The 19,025-nt window shown below is 37.2% G+C and overlaps 1 protein-coding gene across 5 annotated transcripts in view; it reads left to right on the plus strand.

Moving 5' to 3' along the window:
• Positions 1-19,025, plus strand: part of pcsk5b (proprotein convertase subtilisin/kexin type 5b) — a 119,155-nt gene that overhangs the window by 74,022 nt on the left and 26,108 nt on the right. For 2 of the 5 annotated variants that reach the window (XM_038295520.1, XM_038295521.1), the window contains exons 17-21: positions 633-717; positions 2,594-2,697; positions 2,793-2,931; positions 6,076-6,191; positions 7,450-8,931. In XM_038295520.1, coding sequence (XP_038151448.1) covers positions 633-717; positions 2,594-2,697; positions 2,793-2,931; positions 6,076-6,191; positions 7,450-7,565 — 560 coding nt within the window. In that variant the 3' untranslated portion in view covers positions 7,566-8,931. Of the gene's footprint in view, positions 1-632; positions 718-2,593; positions 2,698-2,792; positions 2,932-6,075; positions 6,192-7,449; positions 8,932-19,025 lie in introns of those variants that run through there. The other 3 variants (XM_038295518.1, XM_038295519.1, XM_038295522.1) reach the window with 2 other exon arrangements.

Consider the following 19,025-nt stretch of genomic DNA (forward strand, 5'->3'; position numbering starts at 1 on the left):
GGCACTATTTAATGTTCGATTTCTGAATTAGAAAACTAGTTTCCTTTATTTAGCCCCTTTGGATCAAAATTAGATGAATTTATGCTTCATCCGGCACAACAGCAGATTGATTGTTTTATACTTTTTCTTCTTGAAAAACTTTATTTATTAAGCTTATATACTAAGGAGCTGCAGGTTCTGCAACAGCTTTTTTCCCTGCTGCCATCAGACTATTGAACTGTTGAAAGCTAATCAAGTCACAAATCAAGACTCTGCATCACATTAACATCATATTTGCACTACATGACAAATTTTCCAATCCCCTTTAAACAGAACTCAACTTAATGTTTCTACTGCATTTGCACCATCTTGTCTTTACTGAAATTCTTATTCACTAGAATAAAAAAGTATTTATTAGTGATGTTTAAAATGAATATAAATCTATATTTATGACATTTCATTTTTTAAGTTTTATTCTTTCTATACTTTCTCGCAGACTTTCCTACCACCTGTTGTAATTCCTGGTCTTAATCTCTTTTCACCCTGTCCACACATTGTCCTTCTTTCTTTCTCATACATCTCACCAGATGTACACAGGAACACTGGATCCAGTTCAGCTGCTAAGTATGATGTCCTCACCGTGTGTCTTTCAGATTCCAACATTTGCAGAAGATGTCAGGAGAACTGTAGGAGGTGTACCGCCTCCAATATCTGCACCGAGTGTAAACCTGGAATGAGGTGAGCAAAGAAACGTTAGACTGCCATCATTTTAAATCATTTTTTAATAATGTATATAGTTTGACTATCCAGTCCAGTTAGATTTAGAATGGCTCTGTGTTAGGTTTACCTTAAGGGTCAGTTTTTCCACGGCCACCATTTGTTAGCATGTTGTTAAAGGTATAGTGGAAGATTTTCTTTTTTCTGGTTGGATCATTAAAGTGGTATGTTTATGTAAGGCCATCCTTTGTACTCATCCCCATTTTCACATACCGGGGGGAAAAAAAAAATAAAAAATTGCAAATCTTCTTTTTGAAAGTAAGCTTGTATGAGTGATGCAAACAGCAACTTTTAAACAGAGCGTGGACGGGGACAAATATGCTTGTGTACGGCTGTATATGCTGTACTCGCTCACTCTCGGGAGCCGCTACAGGGTTGTGCATGTGCATTTTTTTTTTTTTTTTTGTGGAGAGGGCGGGTATTTTCAAGAAGTTGCAAAAATCCTCCACTATACCTTTAACATTTGTATGAGTGTGAATTCCCAAAAATGGTGAGCACAAGTGCTTAGAGGTAGGAAATAAGGGGGGTTGATGAAGGGTACATCATGAGGTTATGCCTCAGACCCATAAACACATCAATGGACCCTCTGTGCATCTAATTGAGGATTGCACAGTCCATATAGGTGGTGATCCCTGCAGTATACCAGTGTGTAATTAACATGTTATTGGGTCACATGATAGGAATAACGAAGTGTTGCTACATGAAATCGGGTGGTGTTTTATTTTATTTTTTGATATAATTTCCTTAACTCTATTTACAATCTGCATAAAGAGCTATATTTTATATTTCCTGTTTATCACCACTTATGTTATCTCTGTAGATTTCAATTTTAGAAATTTTAGAAATTGTAAATCAAACTGAGAAAGTTGGCAGTGTTTGAGTGCCGCAGTTCAGATATTGAATGGATTGATTTTAAGATTAGGATCATTATAATTAATTGGAGCCTTCTCAGAACTAAACAAATTAAATGGGTAGAAAAATTTCTTCGGAACAAAGACATTTAGTAAAATTACAGAAATGCTGAGCTTGTAAAACAAGTTAATAACTCAACAGTAAGCTGTCATTCCAGGAACAATCAATCTTGTTTTTCTCAAAGAAAAATAATAAATAATGAAAATCTCTGAGGATCTGTTCAGATATATTTTCCTCTCTTTAAAGAAACTTAGAAAAACTTGAGTGTTTGAAATTTTCCAGTTCATTTTGCTTGGCCTCTTTCAGAGAGGATATTGTGATTTAAAGTGGTGACATTCCACCAAGGTCATGAGGGAAACTCCTGCGAAACGCTTAAACACACTGTAGTCTGGAAGTCTCAAACCCAACTTTTAAGTGCTCAGTGTAGCCAGAGGTGGAGGTGGAGACACTCGGAGGCCGTAATTTCCTCAGAACAGCTTTGAGATCACAGTAAAAAAAAAGGCCTTCAACACACACATACACTCAGCTTCACCTCCTTCATTTAGTCCTGTTAAGAGCCAGGGAGGAAGAGGGGACCAGATTGTTTCTGGGAAATTTTGGCTAACGCTTTCCAGCTGTTTTTCAGCTCAGTGCAGCAGACGCACCGACTTGTCCTCACTGTTACTTCACAGATGGAGGCTTTATGACCTCCAAACCTGCTTCCTGACTGACCTCTATTCCTACATCTGCCTCAAAGGCCAAAGTCACTTGTGCTTTGTCAAAACAAGCTGATTTATGTTGGTCTGGAACATGCAGTAAAGTTCTGCTGCTCGTCTGTGCACCACCCAGGGAGGAGATGATCGCTCATGAGCCACTGCTGGCAGCTTTAATCAGATTTTCTTTTTTTCTGTTTTTGTCTGTGCGTGTGTGCAATCTATTCCTCCAGTCTTCAAGGACATAAGTGCCAGATGACCTGTAACCCTGGAACCTATTTCAACGGCCACAGGAGGACGTGCGAGCCTTGTCACCGGGCATGTGCCACCTGCGCAGGTAAAAAGCCCAAGATATGAAATTAAACCATTGAGTCGGATCACAGCAACATAATTTCTTATGAAAAAAAAAACAACTTGTCATTTATTTTGCAGGAACAGGCATAGAGGCGTGTACGAAATGTGCTGATGGCTACTTACTTGAGGACTGGCGGTGCGTGTTAACATGCAGCCCTGGTTACTACCTGTCAGATCAGATCTCAGACAACGGGCAGGTGCAGAGGTCCTGTAAGAAGTAAGTCAACATGTAAAATTAATCTACATTAGAAATAATAAACAGAAAATTCAGCAGAAAAATTCAGAAATTAAAGTCTTCTTTGACTCTGAAAACCTAGTTTAGTGCTATTTACCAAAGTGTTTTTGCATCTGTTGATGCAGTTAATGCACAAATATCATCTCAAGGCACTAGACAAGACAGGCGGCTCCATATCATATGCAATTACAAATTAATCCAATTAATTCTGATTGACATAATCCTATCCTTGGATACAGATCCACTTTCAAACAGTGTAGGCTAATCCCATGGCAATGCAGTAACACAGATTGGTATTAAATTCTCTGTCTATTGAAGCCCACCGAAGTGCATCATATTGTTGACTTAGCAGTTTGGAAAGACGATCCATTTGAACAGAGAACCGTCCAGTGGAACCGGGGTCGGTATAGTTATATATAGACTTGGAATGCGACGGTGGAGATGGGAGAAAACTCAGAATCACGCATCCAAGAGTGCTTTCAGTGTTGAAGAGAGACTGAGCATGCTGGAGGAAAAAAAAAACACAAAGTGGAGTTACATTACTACATGACTATAGGGGTTTGGGGTGAATAATATCTAGAAAACCTGTGATAATCATGGGGAATTTCATAAGGATATTCCAATAAATTCATTGCAAAGACCCCAGATAATGGCTTTGTTTTGCATTGTTACTACTTTTAAAACTCTTCACCTCCTAAAGCTTTAAATGCTGCAGTAAACTTGTCGCCAAATAATGTGCACACATTGGGAGTCAGAATGTCTGACATCATATTACTGTAATTTTATGTTCAGATTTAACTTTGCTGGTAAAGCATATAGATTTCCCTACTGTGTGACAATAAAGACTACTTCTATTCTGTAACATAATGGCTATATTGAGAGTCCGGTTGCAAACATTGATTCTGTTTTATTGTGTTGATAAATTATTTATACATTTTCTCTATTGGATATTAAAATCCACTTATTAAAACTTAATTATTTTGTTCTATAAACGCCAGAAATAACATTAACCTTTAGCATATATAACAATAGTTATTATTTTGCACCCTTTTTATATTGCAAAATTACGCTAAGGTAGATTTTTTATTTTATGGCTTGTCCGAATCTTGAATGTTGAAATTTTCTAAAATTGGCAGAGAACATTAATTTGGATCGATTTATTTATTCAAAGATATAGTGGAGGATGTTCTTTTTCGGGGTGGATCATCAAAATAAGTGGTCCTCCTCATTGTCAATCATTCTGGTGATATGCTGACGTAAGGCCGTCCTAACTGCTCGTCCCCAGTTTAATTTACCGGTGATGAGTCTGACATAGTGGAAAAATTGCAAATCTTCTTTTATGAAGTGAGCTTGTATGAGCAGTGCAAACAGCAACTTTAAAAGAGGAGAAATGGGCTCCTGCTCTCATATACATGCAATAGGCGTTCCCTCTCGGGAGTGGGTGCAGGGTTGTGCATGTGCCTTTTGTTTTATAGCGGAGAGGGCGGGTCTTTTTAAAAATTTGCGAAAATCTGCCACTGTACCTTTAAGTAAAGTCAGTTTTCAAAAACAAGGAGTCATAACCTGGCATATTACATAAATTATCCTTCTAAAATTCTTTAAATTAATGTTTAATCGTTTTTGGTAAAAGAAAAAAAAATTTAACTGCGGCTCATTTGGACCCCTTTTTTCCTTCCCCATTTTTTACTCCTGATGGTACGTCTGGGGATTTAGATTTGTGTTAGTGTGCGTTTATGTGGATGTAGCTTTAGCAACATTAGCAGCTAACCATTGTTCTCCTATCATTATATACCAATCTCTTACTCGGTAGGTAAAAACTTAAACCAGTAGCAGCACTTATACCCCTTTTGGTTTGAATAAAGACGAGTATGATGATAGCAAGGTTGGGTTGCTTTCACCACCATCATCATTCCTGTTGGCATCCTTCCATGAATGACGTAAATCAAAGATGAGAACCATTAATGGACTCTGTGAAGAGCATACCCTAGTGGGCTTTTCTGCTTTGAACAAAGAGGCCACACGCAACAATAGTCCATTTCACACTCCAGATTGTCTGACAGGGTTTGACTGAGGCTCAACACAAACACACATTTTAACATAAGTCTGATTTCCAGGTGATGACGGCTTTAACCTTTTTCAAGCTCATGTTTTTTAGATGGAAGAAAGCATTTTTTTCATCTAAAGTATTTTATTCTAAACAGCTTGCAGTTTTTAAAAAAACAATGAGGCCAAAACCCCAAATTCCTATAAAATAGGCTCTGAGGGACAATGCAAAGTCTGCAAAAGTTGTTACATTCTAATTGCTTATTCAGATGTAATGAACAGAAAAATCTTTTTAATATTAGAAATAATGGTGGAACATTGTTATTGCGCTTAAAAGTGTTTTTAAGCGCAATAATTTTACATTTCATGCAGACAGCCTGCAGCTTCCCACTTTTTCTCGATTTCATTTGAATGAAAGTTTAACAGACGGATCAAAGTAATCTGCTCTGATAAGCATGGTTGATGTATTGTTTTCCACTTTCAAGTAATGCTCAATTTATAAAGTAGGACATGGGAGAGGGAAAAAAAATATAAGTATGCTTTATTAATGCTCTTTTATTTGATGACCAGTTTATTAGTTAACATAGCTAAACCTGTCCATAGGATCAGACATGTTTTGTGCTTTCTCTCATCAGTCGCTGTAATGCATTCCTTGCAATTGGCTCTCAGACCCTGAATTATTTATTGTTCTCCTGACCTTGTACCCTTCATTTTTTTCCTCTTCTGTCAGCCCATTTTCTGTCTTTTCTGTTTTGTTTTTTGTTTTTTATTGTTGGCAAAACATTTTCGTTATTCCTGCAAAGCAGAGGTGACCAAGGCGATATACAGGATATTCATCTCCCTTTTTTTTTTCTCATTTCTTAGTGAAAAGAATTAAAATTATTAACTTTATTTTGTTTCAATACCTCATTTTGTTTTAATTCATTTAACGCTCTTTTAGTGACAATATTTTTGTTACTTTCCATGATTTTCTTTGGTTCTCTCCTTTCAATGTGTTGACCATTAAATCAAGTCAGTGTGATAAAAGCTTGACTTACTTAATAGTATTTTAGTAAACGTGTTTTTGTTTTAAACCCTGAACAGATGTGACAATAGTTGTTTTGAGTGCCTGGGACCTGGGGAGCTAAATTGCAGCAGCTGCAACAGTGGCTACAACCTGGAGGCGGGAACCTGCGTAGTTAGCACCGTCTGCAAAGATGGTGAGTTGTCAGCTTTCTTATTGGTTACATATTGGTTATCTGACTGAGTGCATTTTGATTATTAGTTCTTGCATGTGAATTACTACCTAATGCATAGCATAGTTTTTTATATAATCATTTTGTGCAAAAACAGGGACAATTCTGAAATACAAAAGGAAATTTGCTAAAACAAATGGACTAAAATATTAATTCAACAGAAAGGTTTTAAAATGCAGTAAAAACAATTAATTTGTGGCACTTAACATTTAGAGCTTTGCACTAACAACTTTACTAATTCGCTCACTATCGTAGTTCTTAAGTAAGAGGCCGGTCTGTCTTTGCTTCCATACTTCTGGCTTTGGTGCTGCGTTTTGTCAGCTTAGGCCTATAACATATCACTTCTCTGGAAATGCTCACTGGCAAGGTCTTTATTGCTAAAAAAAAAAAAAAAAAAAAAATAGCACTTTTTTTTATAGCTTTGGTCTGCACGGATTTGAAGTCCACCTAATATCATTTAGTCTTTTTTTCTTCTGTGCACTTTCCACTTTGTTCTTTTTCCCTCCAAATGTTTCACTTTGTGTCTATGAATCTTTACACAAACATTTGACTAACCTGCTGACCTCACAGCCTAACAATGCTTTGCCTGCAGCTTGTGATTTCCTGCTTAGACGAGTTGATTTGAAGAGATATCTGTGTGATGAGATAAAAGCATGCCTTTGCTGCGTCACCTTTCTGTTAATGATGATCTTTATTATCATAAAGTGCACCCTTCGTCTGTCTCCTGCCTTACTATAATCAAAGGCTCATTTTGTTGATGGTTTGATCTGCAGCTTAAAATGAGAAGGCTGTTTTTTTTTTTTTTTTTTTTACAGCTATTATAGATGATAAGCCGGGTGTACAGACGAGGGTCTACTAAGATTTTTTTGTTTGATGAAATGAAATGAATATTGGGGGAATTATTATTTTATTAATTGTGTGACACTTTTTTCCTCTTTCTCTCTTTTCTTTACCCCAAATCCATTTCCTGTTTCTCCTGACATGGATTCAATCACTCCGCTGGACTGCAATCCATTTCCACCTCGATGAACATCACCTGTGATTGGATTAAAAAAAAAAAAAAAAAAACTCCTTCCTGTCACCTGAACCTTCCCCTGACCAATCACGTGGCTCTTGCTGTTGTTTGTAATGGTTCTTCCTTTTGTGTGTTTCTCTGTATTGCCCCCTCCCTCCTCCGAACCCCTTCCTCCTCCCGTATCTCCTCTTCTTGGTCTGTGGAAAGCAAATGAAGAATCTTGGGCGGAAGGCGGTTTCTGCGTGCTCGTTAAAAAGAACAATCTCTGCCAGAGGAGAGTGCTGCAGCAGCTGTGCTGCAGAACGTGCTCGCAAAAGGGGTGACGGGACATGGTCGGCGGGCACATACGGAGTGCAAGGAAGGGGAGGGGACGCGGGGGCACAGGGGGCAACCCTCTGCTTCTTTAACCTCCTCCCTCCCTCCGTCTGCCCGAGCATTCACAGTCACATAATTTATAAGAAAATCTGTGCCTCTTTAAAGGACTGCATCGGAGGTGCGATGACAGGACTACAACAAACCTACCTTTTTCAGTACTCGGACATACACGTGGTCAGGGTGCAACACGACTGGGACTTACTTCAAGAAAAATGAGCTTATGAAAACGACCACAAAAAAACAAGCAAAAGAATAAACATGTTGGTATTTTGTGACCAAAGCATTGATGCCAAAATAATCGAACCTTCTTTTTATTTGTTTCCAGTGTACAGAGCATAGTTAAAAAAAACAAAAAAAAACAAACCAGGATCCTCTCAGCCTGCGAATCTATCAATACGTCTGAGTGCATTTTTTGTTTTGGCCCCTTTTTCTCATCTCTTTCCAGTGCTAACGACCAACAGATGGAGAAAGGGAACATACAGTAGGAAAGGCCATGGTTTTCTGCCTGTAAATATACGTCAAAGCAGGGGAGGAATAAAAATGTAGCTCACTCGGTAATGTGAAAATAATGTCTCTGGGCTGACTTAGACTGTTTGAGGGGAGAGAAGACAAATTCACACTTTAATATGTACCACAGATGCAGTGCACTGATGCATATGTATATTTATATATACACCACACACAATCACCTTTTAGACATGAGCGCAAACACATAACTCAGCCCTTACTTGAAGATAGACTCAAATATTGTCAACGTACGCCAAGACTGATGCACGTTACTGAGCAAAAGCAACTCTTTTCATTTACTTTAAACATCCATCATCCTCTGAGTAGTGTGTGTGTGTCTGTGTGTGTGTGCATGATTATCTTCATTGCTGTGTCCAGGAGATTGCCATTAATTCTTGATGTAAGCCCAGACGGCATTGATTCATTCAAGAGTCGATAGTCATTCTTTCCAGATCTTTCTGCAGGGAGTGGAGCTCCGCAGTAAGTTATAATGAATTTGTGGTACTAGGGATGTACCGATGCCACGTTTTTCACATGCGTGACGAAGATTTAAGGCTCCCCCCTCAAAAAATCCACTGCAGCAATTAACAGTTGAAAGCTTCGTGTTTTACTTTGTTGAATAAGAAAACTGCAATATCACTCAGACTTGTTACAGGGATCTGAAAATGATGGAAATGTTGGCTTGTTTTTTCCCACATGCCCTATATGACACAACTTAAGGGAAATGATGTCCAGTAATGCTATTGTAACTGTATCGGTGCATCCCTATATGTTACTGTTCTCGAATAAAATAGAATTTTAGAAGTTTCTGCTCTCTTGATTCTGTTATGTTGACAATATGCATGAACTTGAGCTCCCCACAACCGTTTGGATACACAGGCCAGAAGTAATCCAGCTACTGCCGTGTTTCATTGTCAGATGAAGCTCACTGATGGGCAGTTCAGTGGTAAATGGCTGTCCACATTACCATCTTAGTTAATATTCAAAATTGGATCATTTTGGTAAAACCTGTGTTTTTCATGCTAAAACGGTCATCCCAAATTTTTTTCTTTTCTTCCCATTTAAGAACTGTCAGTCACGCATTTAAAAGAAAAAAAAAGGTTGATAGGTGTCATAAAGCTGTGTTTCCCTCCTGTTAGTCTCTGAACTTGACCTGATGCTAAATTGAGACGAACAAACAGACAGGAAAAAAGAATAGAAACAAACCCAAAATAAAAAAAATAAAAAATCAGAATGGTACTTTGTTGTGGGCAATAACACCTGCAGCCTGAAGCATTTACAGTATTAGATAAATTGTTGTACTGTGGACTGAATATGGTTGTTGGTGATTTGTAACAAAGGTTGATTCCCCTGTTTGGGTTAACAGAAGCCTAATATTGGTCATTGTTTAAGATGACTTTTGCTTGTGTGTGAAAGTAGACACACACATATGGCCTCTTGTTTAAAAGCTGTTTTAATGTGTACTTGTGACATATCTGTGACAATGCATTATTAATGTTACTCAAAGTCCTAGTTTTGAAAATCTTTTTTTTTTTATTAAGTGTTCTTATTAAAATGTTTAATCTGTTTATGGTCATGTTGTCTTCTCAATTTTATTTTAATCACTTTTCCACCTTAAAATAATTCCCATATTATCATTATTTATTAAAAGCTTGACATTTAACTAGTTAAAAAAAAAAAATATATATATATATAAAAAAAAAAAAAATGTTTTCTCACCCCTCGTGGGGTGGTATGTGTCATCCTCAAGCTCGGGTCCTCTACCAGAGGCCTGGGAGTTTGAGGGTTCTGCGCAGTATCTTAGCTGTTCCTAGGACTGCGCTCTTCTGGACAGAGACCTCTGATGTTTTACCTGGAATCTGCTGTAGCCACTCTCCCAGTTTGGGGGTCACAGCCCCCAGTGCTCCAATTACCACTGGCACCACTGCTGCTCTTACTTTCCACATCTTTTCTAGCTCCTCCTTCAGTCCTTGGTATTTCTCAAGCTTCTCGTGTTCTTTCTTCTTGATGTTGCTGTCGCTTGGGATTGCCACATCTATCACTACTGCCTTCTTCTGCTGTTTGTCGATCAACACGATGTCTGGTTGGTTAGCCATCCATATATATATATATATATATATATATATATATATATATATATATATATTTTAGAACTTTTTATTTAACCATTTTATAAATCTTACAAAACATAACATTTCCTGACAGAAACTCAAATAGTACACATCACAACAAACACAAAATACCAAAAGTCTTTACAATTATGACAGCAGGCAGAGCAGACAACATCCACAATCTATAATCTGTGGCCAAGCAGTACCCTTTCCCACTGAGGAATTCCATCAGATCCCTCCTTTTCGTAATATCTCGTCCTCTCCATCAGAACCCCAGATATTCTGAAATACAAGTCCACCTTCGTATAAAAGTGTCCATAGTTAGCTGTAGGCTTGCAGTCATTTGCTCCATTATGTAAACGTGTTTCAATCTCTGGGCCCATTGATTTATAGTTGGTGGTTTTACATCTCTCCAGTGCACAGTAATCATTTTCTTTGCTATCAATAAAAGAATCCTCAGTATATATCTCTGATCTGTGTTATATTTACTTTTAGGTATGGCTCCCAACAAAAACATCACAGGTTCAGGCATCACCTTTACTTTCAATATTCCCTCTATTTCCTTTCTAATATTGTCCCAAAATCCCTGTATTACAGGACAATCCCAAAAAATGTGTGTGGTATCTCCAATTTTTCCACAATTTCGCCAACATAGTGCTACACTAGGTTTTTTCACAAATGAGGAGATGATAAAGGGAGTATTAAAGTATCTGATCTTCACTTTCCAGTCAAATTCTTTCCATAGTTGGCTGTTAATTCCCCTATGACAGTTGGTACATATATCCACCCATGTAGAGTCTTCAATTATAACATTTAATTCTAATTCCCATTTTTCCTTGATATTGTTTGTGTTTTGTAATGTGTCAGTTCCTAACCTTTTGTATATATTAGATATGTGTTTTTTTGTTGGGAAATGCTTCTCTATAACACTGATAAAGTACTCTTCTATTTCATTTGGTTTTTTTCTGACCAAATGCCTTTCTTTATGACTTGTGATATAATGTCTTATCTGAAGGTATCTATAAAAATCATTTGATGGGAGGTCAAATTGTTCTTGAAGTTGAGAGAATGATTTGAATTCTGTTTCTATAAAGAGTTGATTGATTGTACAGAGACCTTTATCTGCCCATCTTTTAAACCCTCTATCCCACACCGAAGGGGGAAATTCTATGTTCCCTACTATTAACATGGCCCTTGAGATGGACTCCGGTCCCCCAAGCAATTTTTTAACTGTTGTCCATACTTTTAACGTGTGTTTTATCCATTCGTTCTTTATTCTAATTTTTTGAATTGGCTTTGTATCAATAAATGGCAGTGTAGTTAGAGGAATAGCTTTAACTGAATCTTGCTCTATTTGAGTCCATATTGTTTCCCGGTCATTTTCTAGCCACGCCACAATTGCATTTATTTGGGCAGCCCGGTAATAATTTTTAAGGTTCGGGAGACTCAGTCCTCCCCTCTCCCTAGGCAATTGAAGGCATCTCAATCTAACCCTTGGTTATATTTATTTATATATATATATATATATATATATATATATATATATATATATATATATATATATATATATATATATATATACACACTATATTGCCAAAAGAATTTGCTCACCCATCCAAATTATTGGAATCAGGTGTTCCAATCACTTCCATGGCCACAGGTGTATAAATTCAAGCACCTAGGCATGCAGACTGTTTTTACAAACATTTGTGAAAGAATGGGTCGCTCTCAGGAGCTCAGTGAATTCCAGCGTGGAACTGTGATAGGATGCCACCTGTGCAACAAATCCAGTCGTGAAATTTCCTCGCTCCTAAATATTCCACAGTCAACTGTCAGCTGTATTATAAGAAAATGGAAGTGTTTGGGAACGACAGCAACTCAGCCACGAAGTGGTAGGCCACGTAAACTGACGGAGCGGGGTCAGCGGATGCTGACGCGCATAGTGCGAAGAGGTCGCCAACTTTCTGCAGAGTCAATCACTACAGACCTCCAAACTTCATGTGGCCTTCAGATTAGCTCAAGAACAGTGCGCAGAGAGCTTCATGGAATGGGTTTCCATGGTCGAGCAGCTGCATCCAAGCCATACATCACCAAGTGCAATGCAAAGCGTCGGATGCGGTGGTGTAAAGCACGCCGCCACTGGACTCTAGAGCAGTGGAGACGCGTTCTCTGGAGTGACGAATCGCGCTTCTCCATCTGGCAATCTGATGGACGGGTCTGGGTTTGGCGGTTGCCAGGAGAACGGTACTTGTCTGACTGCATTGTGCCAAGTGTAAAGTTTGGTGGAGGGGGGATTATGGTGTGAGGTTGTTTTTCAGGAGCTGGGCTTGGCCCCTTAGTTCCAGTGAAAGGAACTCTGAATGCTTCAGCATACCAAGACATTTTGGACAATTCCATGCTCCCAACTTTGTGGGAACAGTTTGGAGCTGGCCCCTTCCTCTTCCAACATGACTGTGCACCAGTGCACAAAGCAAGGTCCATAAAGACATGGATGACAGAGTCTGGTGTGGATGAACTTGACTGGCCTGCACAGAGTCCGGACCTCAACCCGATAGAACACCTTTGGGATGAATTAGAGCGGAGACTGAGAGCCAGGCCTTCTCGTCCAACATCAGTGTGCGACCTCACAAATGCGCTTCTGGAAGAATGGTCAAAAATTCCCATAAACACACTCCTAAACCTTGTGGACAGCCTTCCCAGAAGAGTTGAAGCTGTTCTAGCTGCAAAGGGTGGACCGACGTCATATTGAACCCTATGGATTAGGAACGGGATGTCACTTAAGCTCATATGTGAGTCAAGGCAGGTGAGCAAATACTTTTGGCAATATAGTGTATATATATATATATATATATATATATATATATATATATATATATATACTTAATCAAACCGATTAAATGTAAGTTCCCCATCCTTAAGGTTTAGTGTTGTGAAGAAAATAAAATTTAAATGACACATTAAGATACACCTAATGAAAAAACCTATCACTGTTTAAATCGACTTTATAAGCACATATATATATATATATACCAATACAATTTGTTTAACTAAAGTGTTGCATTAAAAAAAAAAAAAGCAGATCAAACAGACAAAAAAACAAATGGAATAAAAAATATATAAAAATCATTTGGATGTTGGTTTATGTACATTTCCATAATACTTAATAGATTTGCCTGATTGTGTAACTTGGATCATATGTTTTGCTTTTCATAACATTTTGCTGGAAATCTGCTCCCTCCTCCTAACAGTACAGGTGTTACTGAGTTAAATTTTTAAGCAGCCTTGCTGTCGCACCTTTTAAGCTCTGCAAAAATGTTACGCATTTAAGCCCAACTTAACCTTATCCCCTGATAAACTGAGATGCTACTCCAATGTTTCCTCACGATGCCAACTACCCTGACCATCCATACATAATACAAACAAGCAAAGTCAGTATGCAATGCCCAGTCTTTTCCTTCAGATTTGGTCGTTTTAGTTCTATCGACATTTCTCCAAGTCTTAAGATCTTTACAATCTTTACTGGTTTTAATGTTTTTGAAGTAGCTTAAATTGCCAAACTCATAGGCGTCAACCACCCTCTTCACAAGGTGTTTTTTGTTTTGGGTTGATGCGCATTTTTCACCAACACAGGATAGAATTGCAAAATATTCCTATGCTATTTTTAATTGTTAATTGTACAGTTGAAGGTGGTTCTTTAGACTTCTAGAAAATGTAAGCAACTGTACAACGTATAAGCACAAAACAAGCTTGATTCTGAGGAAACCAGACTTTTGCTCAGTTTTTCTGAAGACATTTCAATGGCTACCAAGGATTCTTTGTTAATTCTGTTGGCTTGCACCAGAACAATGTGTATTTGGGTTATAAGCAGCATGGAGGTCCATCTTCCTAAGCATAGTTTAAATCGGGTGCAAATTAATGACCCTCCCATCGTCTTCCTGTGTTTTTGGAGTCTCTTGTTGGGTATTGACTGTGTGTTATGGTGAGTGATCATGCAATTTCTTTGAAATGAGTTCCAGTGCTGAATTCTAGATGCTTGGAAGCTAAAACTATGGGGCCATGATGGCTTTTCTCTTTTCACAAAGACTGCATCCTTCACCTCTCTTTCAAAACATCTTTCATCTTTGATCAGAATTTAAACATTTTGGTCTCCAAAGGTGTGTCCTTTCTTGTTGAAGTGTACAGCTGAATTTTTTTCAGAGCTGCTGGTTTGTACAGTCATCACTGAACTGGATCGCATAAACAATAGCGCTCCGCATTGGTTTAGGATTTCTGTCTTTAAAATGAACATCTTTTTGTCTGAGTTTGATATTGGGTTCGAAAATCTCTGAGTTTCTTAGAAAAAAAATATGGAATTACAGTGTTTTCTGTGTAACCGAACAAAAAAATATGGTTGAAACTATGATTAAAAGTCCAATTTACTCCAATTTAAGCCCGTTTTATTTTTGCCATGAACTGAATGACTGAAAATGTACAAAGGCAAATAAAACAGACATTCTCAAGGCTACACAGTTTTCTTGGTGATTTAGTTTATTTTTCTACTGATATTACAAAGTAGAACACACAGCCATAATACATTGAGAAGTACTCCTGCATTTAAAACACATGCTGTGAACTAACATAAGTTTGCTAAACATTGATTATTTGTGCTTGACCAAATTAGTAAAGGATATATAATCTAGTCCTGTGGATGAAAAAGATGCTGGTAAATATTACTGTTGTAAAACAAACAAAATTTAAGTCAAATTATAGATATAAATATTTTTTTTTAGGCTTGACCCTGTTTTGGATGACTTATTCTTACTTATGATCATTACTCAGATCTGCAATATACATAAAGGTGTTGCATTGTTTGTGCAACATTTATTTATAAACCTTTTCACATTCATGAATGGAATTATATTAAATTCAATAATTCTTACTTCATTGTTGTTTCAGGTCCCATCTGTACATTTAAAATCTATTTTACTTTGCTCTGAAATAAAATAATAATAAAATCCTATTTTTTGTACATTAAAGCAAACTACAGTAGAGTTACAGAGCAGGTAAAATATTTCAGAAATAGATTTTTGTTTTTAAAAGAGCTGATCCTGTTACAGACTTTTAATAAGGCTTTTAGTATCTAGTTTGCCTGTCATGTTTTAGGTTATATTCGCTATAAGTATTAATGACATTAATCAAATCAAGAACAACATCTGCTAATAAATTCTGCATGAATTTGCCTTTTTTTTCCCTCCCCCAAAGGATGACATTTAACCTCAACAGATCCGGTTACATTAAAATTTTAAAAGTCTGGACTCTATTATAATTGGATTTTAAAAACTGTAGTCTTTGAAAGCTGGTCCTCTGGCAGTTTTAGAACCAAAAACCTTTTCATTGAAAGTCATTTCAAAGTAAGCAGTTTGATTGTGTTCAACTGGGTATGAAACGCAGTCAACACAGATTTTGCTGTGACTGTGGAGTCATCCTAAACCTTACTTTAAAAACAGAGCATTACATTCTGTACGTATATTTTTTAAATACAGAATATAACTTCTGAAATGCATGATTAATGATATGAACATGTTTTTAAAACTTTGCTAAAGTTAAGGTCCAGTATAACCATAATGGCATTGTTTTAAAAATACAGCATTCAGTTTATCAAGACACAAAAACACAAAGTAGAGCATAATTTGAAGTGGAAACAAAATATGTTACATATGAGATGTAGGATTCATTTGAGCTAAGCCCTCTTTAATGTTGCCTCTAAATAAGTGCAGCAAGCTTACTTCTGTAGTCACCTAATAACTGAACAGTTTGAATTTCTGTGAAGTTTGATCTCAGAATAAATCCAGCTGTTCATGTCTTTGCTAGAAAACATTAGTGAACAAAAGTTATTATGAGGACTAAGAAAAGGCACACAGGTCAGGGAGAAAGATGTCTTAACAAACTTTGATAAACCTTGAGCATCTCACGATGCGGTTTTCAGTCAATCTTTCAAAATAGTTAAAGAGAGGGCATGCCCCTCCGCAGCTATTTGTCCTTTTTGGAAGACTGGTCATACTATTAAAATCCAGGTACGGAACATAAAAACCCTGCCTGCTTTTCCTTCATCCTGTTAGGTGATGAGACTCCAGCCTGTGTTGTGGGGCTGGAAATGTAAATGTTTTGGACTAATCTCTATAAAGACGTTTTACTTACTGGACCCGGATTATTCACCGTTGTTGCAAAATTACCTTATTTTCCAGACTATAGAACCTACCTTTTTGGAAGCCGAGAACAGCCATACTCAAATTTTTATTTATTTTTTCTCGCGATAAGGATATAACTATCTCGTTATCATGGTTAAACTATTAAATCTTTTTTCGAGGTAACTAGATACTTTTCTTCAATATGACGAGAAAACAGGGATTGTTTTCTCGAGATAATGACATAGCTATCCCATTAAGAGGAAAAAACAATAACTGTTTTCTCCGAGATAATGAAATAATTATCATAAATCAAACTTGGAAGTAAATAACCTAACCAAAAATCAATCTTGCTACCTAAAAGTTAGGCTATTCATTGTATTATTTACAGAATTACACACGACTTAAGCTCTCCTTCCTTTGTGGTATTGATAGATGTAGGGCTAATTAGTTTAACTCCCACATCAATTATCTCATGATCTCAAGAAAGAGAAGTTTATTTTCTCAAATTGAATCATTCCGTTATCACGAGAAAATGGCTTTCGTTATCTTTAGATGATGATAAAATTAACTTATCTGGAGATAAAAATTGTAAAAAAGTGTTGGAGGGACACTCTGCTTCCATACATCTTACTGTAAGCTGCACTCACCAAGTTTATTCTTTAACTGGAAACGTACATATGTAAGCTGCTCACCAGGCTGTAAACTGCTGATATCTACTGACCTGCCCCCCACCAAACCTGTAGGGGGAGCTCTCCATTTCACCCCCTAGAGTAGGGACGAAGAAGCATGTTGCTCGTGGTAGTAAGAGCTTCTAATGAAAGATGTTGCTTAGTCAGCTCCATTACAGTTCTGCAGGAGTTGTGCACAGAAACTTAATTGGTTCGACAAATTTAATGCGGTAAATAAATGTAAAAATGAGTAAATTCAAGACATAATTCTACATTGTGCCTGCTGCTAGCATGTGCGTATGCTAAATGAAAATTGGCCCCATCTTCTTTGATTTCCAACTAAGTCTTCCGCCCCTGGTGGTCAGAAGAAATCCACATAAAAGCACCACCAGTGTATAAGCTGCATGGTTCAAAGTGTGGGAAAAAAAAGAAGCGGCTTATTGTCCAGAAAATACTGTAAGCATAAAGTTCATAACCCTGGAAACATGAGAACTTTTAAGCATGGGAGTTGCCTTGTCATGCTGTGTAGAGCCTTTTCCTTAGTCATGACAGGTGTTAAAGACAGGCTTTGTGTATGGACCTTGAAACTCTATCTCTGATTCTTTCCCCTGAAAAGAGATCACTTGGGACAAACTCTTCATAACTTATATGTATTAATTAACCAGGAGACATGACAACAGATTCTGTTAGAAATTGTAATCTTATTCAGATCAGAGAAATTGCTTAGAGTTTATAGAATGGCAGCTGCTCACCTCTGGGCTCACCTCTCAGGAAGTGGCCCCGATTAACAGTTAAAAAGGCATTTTATTCATCTCCAGTCTACCACATCATTAGATTTTACATCATACATGTTAGCAGATGAGTAGACATCATGGCTCCAGCCTTATCAAAATATTACATTTCATTCTTAGCTGAAGGACACCGCTCTCATTCCAATTTCAAATCTTTGCCAAATACAGAATGAAGATTATAACTGTATATTCAGACAGAGAAACTGTCTTAATTAGATGAACTATTTTGGAAACATCAGTTCTGACACGCAACAGGCAGCCAATACCAAGGTGTAATAAGCTCACACATCTTCAATGATAATTATCCTAACACAGGAAAGATGGTAAGCGTTGAGGTGAAAAATAGACTTAAACCAGGGCTTTAAGACTTGAGACTGGGGGGAGGTTCACCGACCCGCAGGATGGCAGCCAGAGCTACAACCAGATAGTTTGGATCACAGCTTTTTATGTGTTAAAGTGGCCTGGTTTAATTTCAGATCTAATTCTTATCATGACCATTTGGCATAACTTCAAAGTTAATGTTCAGACACTGTCCAATTTGGCTGAGCTCTATCTGTTTTGCAAAGATCTAGAAAAACTTCAGTCTCTTGATATTCGCAGCAGGTACAGAAATACTGTTTCTTAAACACTTGCAGCGATAATTTCAGTAAAAACTGTTTTTCTAAATAAGGTATATTACAAACACACACCAGCGTTTTTTTTATTATTTGCACATTATAATTAAAACCCTTGGATTCATTTTCTTCCACTTCTTAAGCAGACTTGGTGATCACATAACATGTTAACTTTGATATCCTGTATGATTATTCTGAATATAAATCTGTACACAAAGATTGTTTTGAAATAGTAGTTGCATGCTGAATGGGATCAATGTGTTACGTAAAGATCAGTATTGAATATTTTTAAAACTTCATAAACTTTATTAACTTATCGATTCATAGAGCCCTTTACAAAAGACAGCCAAATAGCTAAAGGGCTTCATAATAAAATCATATATAGATATAAAATTAAAAGGGCAAATAAATTACAGAGAAAAAAAAAAGTGGATTGAAGCATCGCAGTGTTCTGAGGTTTGGATAAAAAAATAGGCCCCATTCAGCTAGTTCCTGTGCCTGGGTGCTTTCAAGAGGAACTGGGACATTAGTAATCTACACATGCAGGAAA

This window comes from Cyprinodon tularosa, unplaced genomic scaffold (genome assembly GCF_016077235.1).
Source record: "Cyprinodon tularosa strain WSP-4 unplaced genomic scaffold, ASM1607723v1 ctg356, whole genome shotgun sequence".
Taxonomy (NCBI): Eukaryota; Metazoa; Chordata; class Actinopteri; order Cyprinodontiformes; family Cyprinodontidae; genus Cyprinodon; species Cyprinodon tularosa.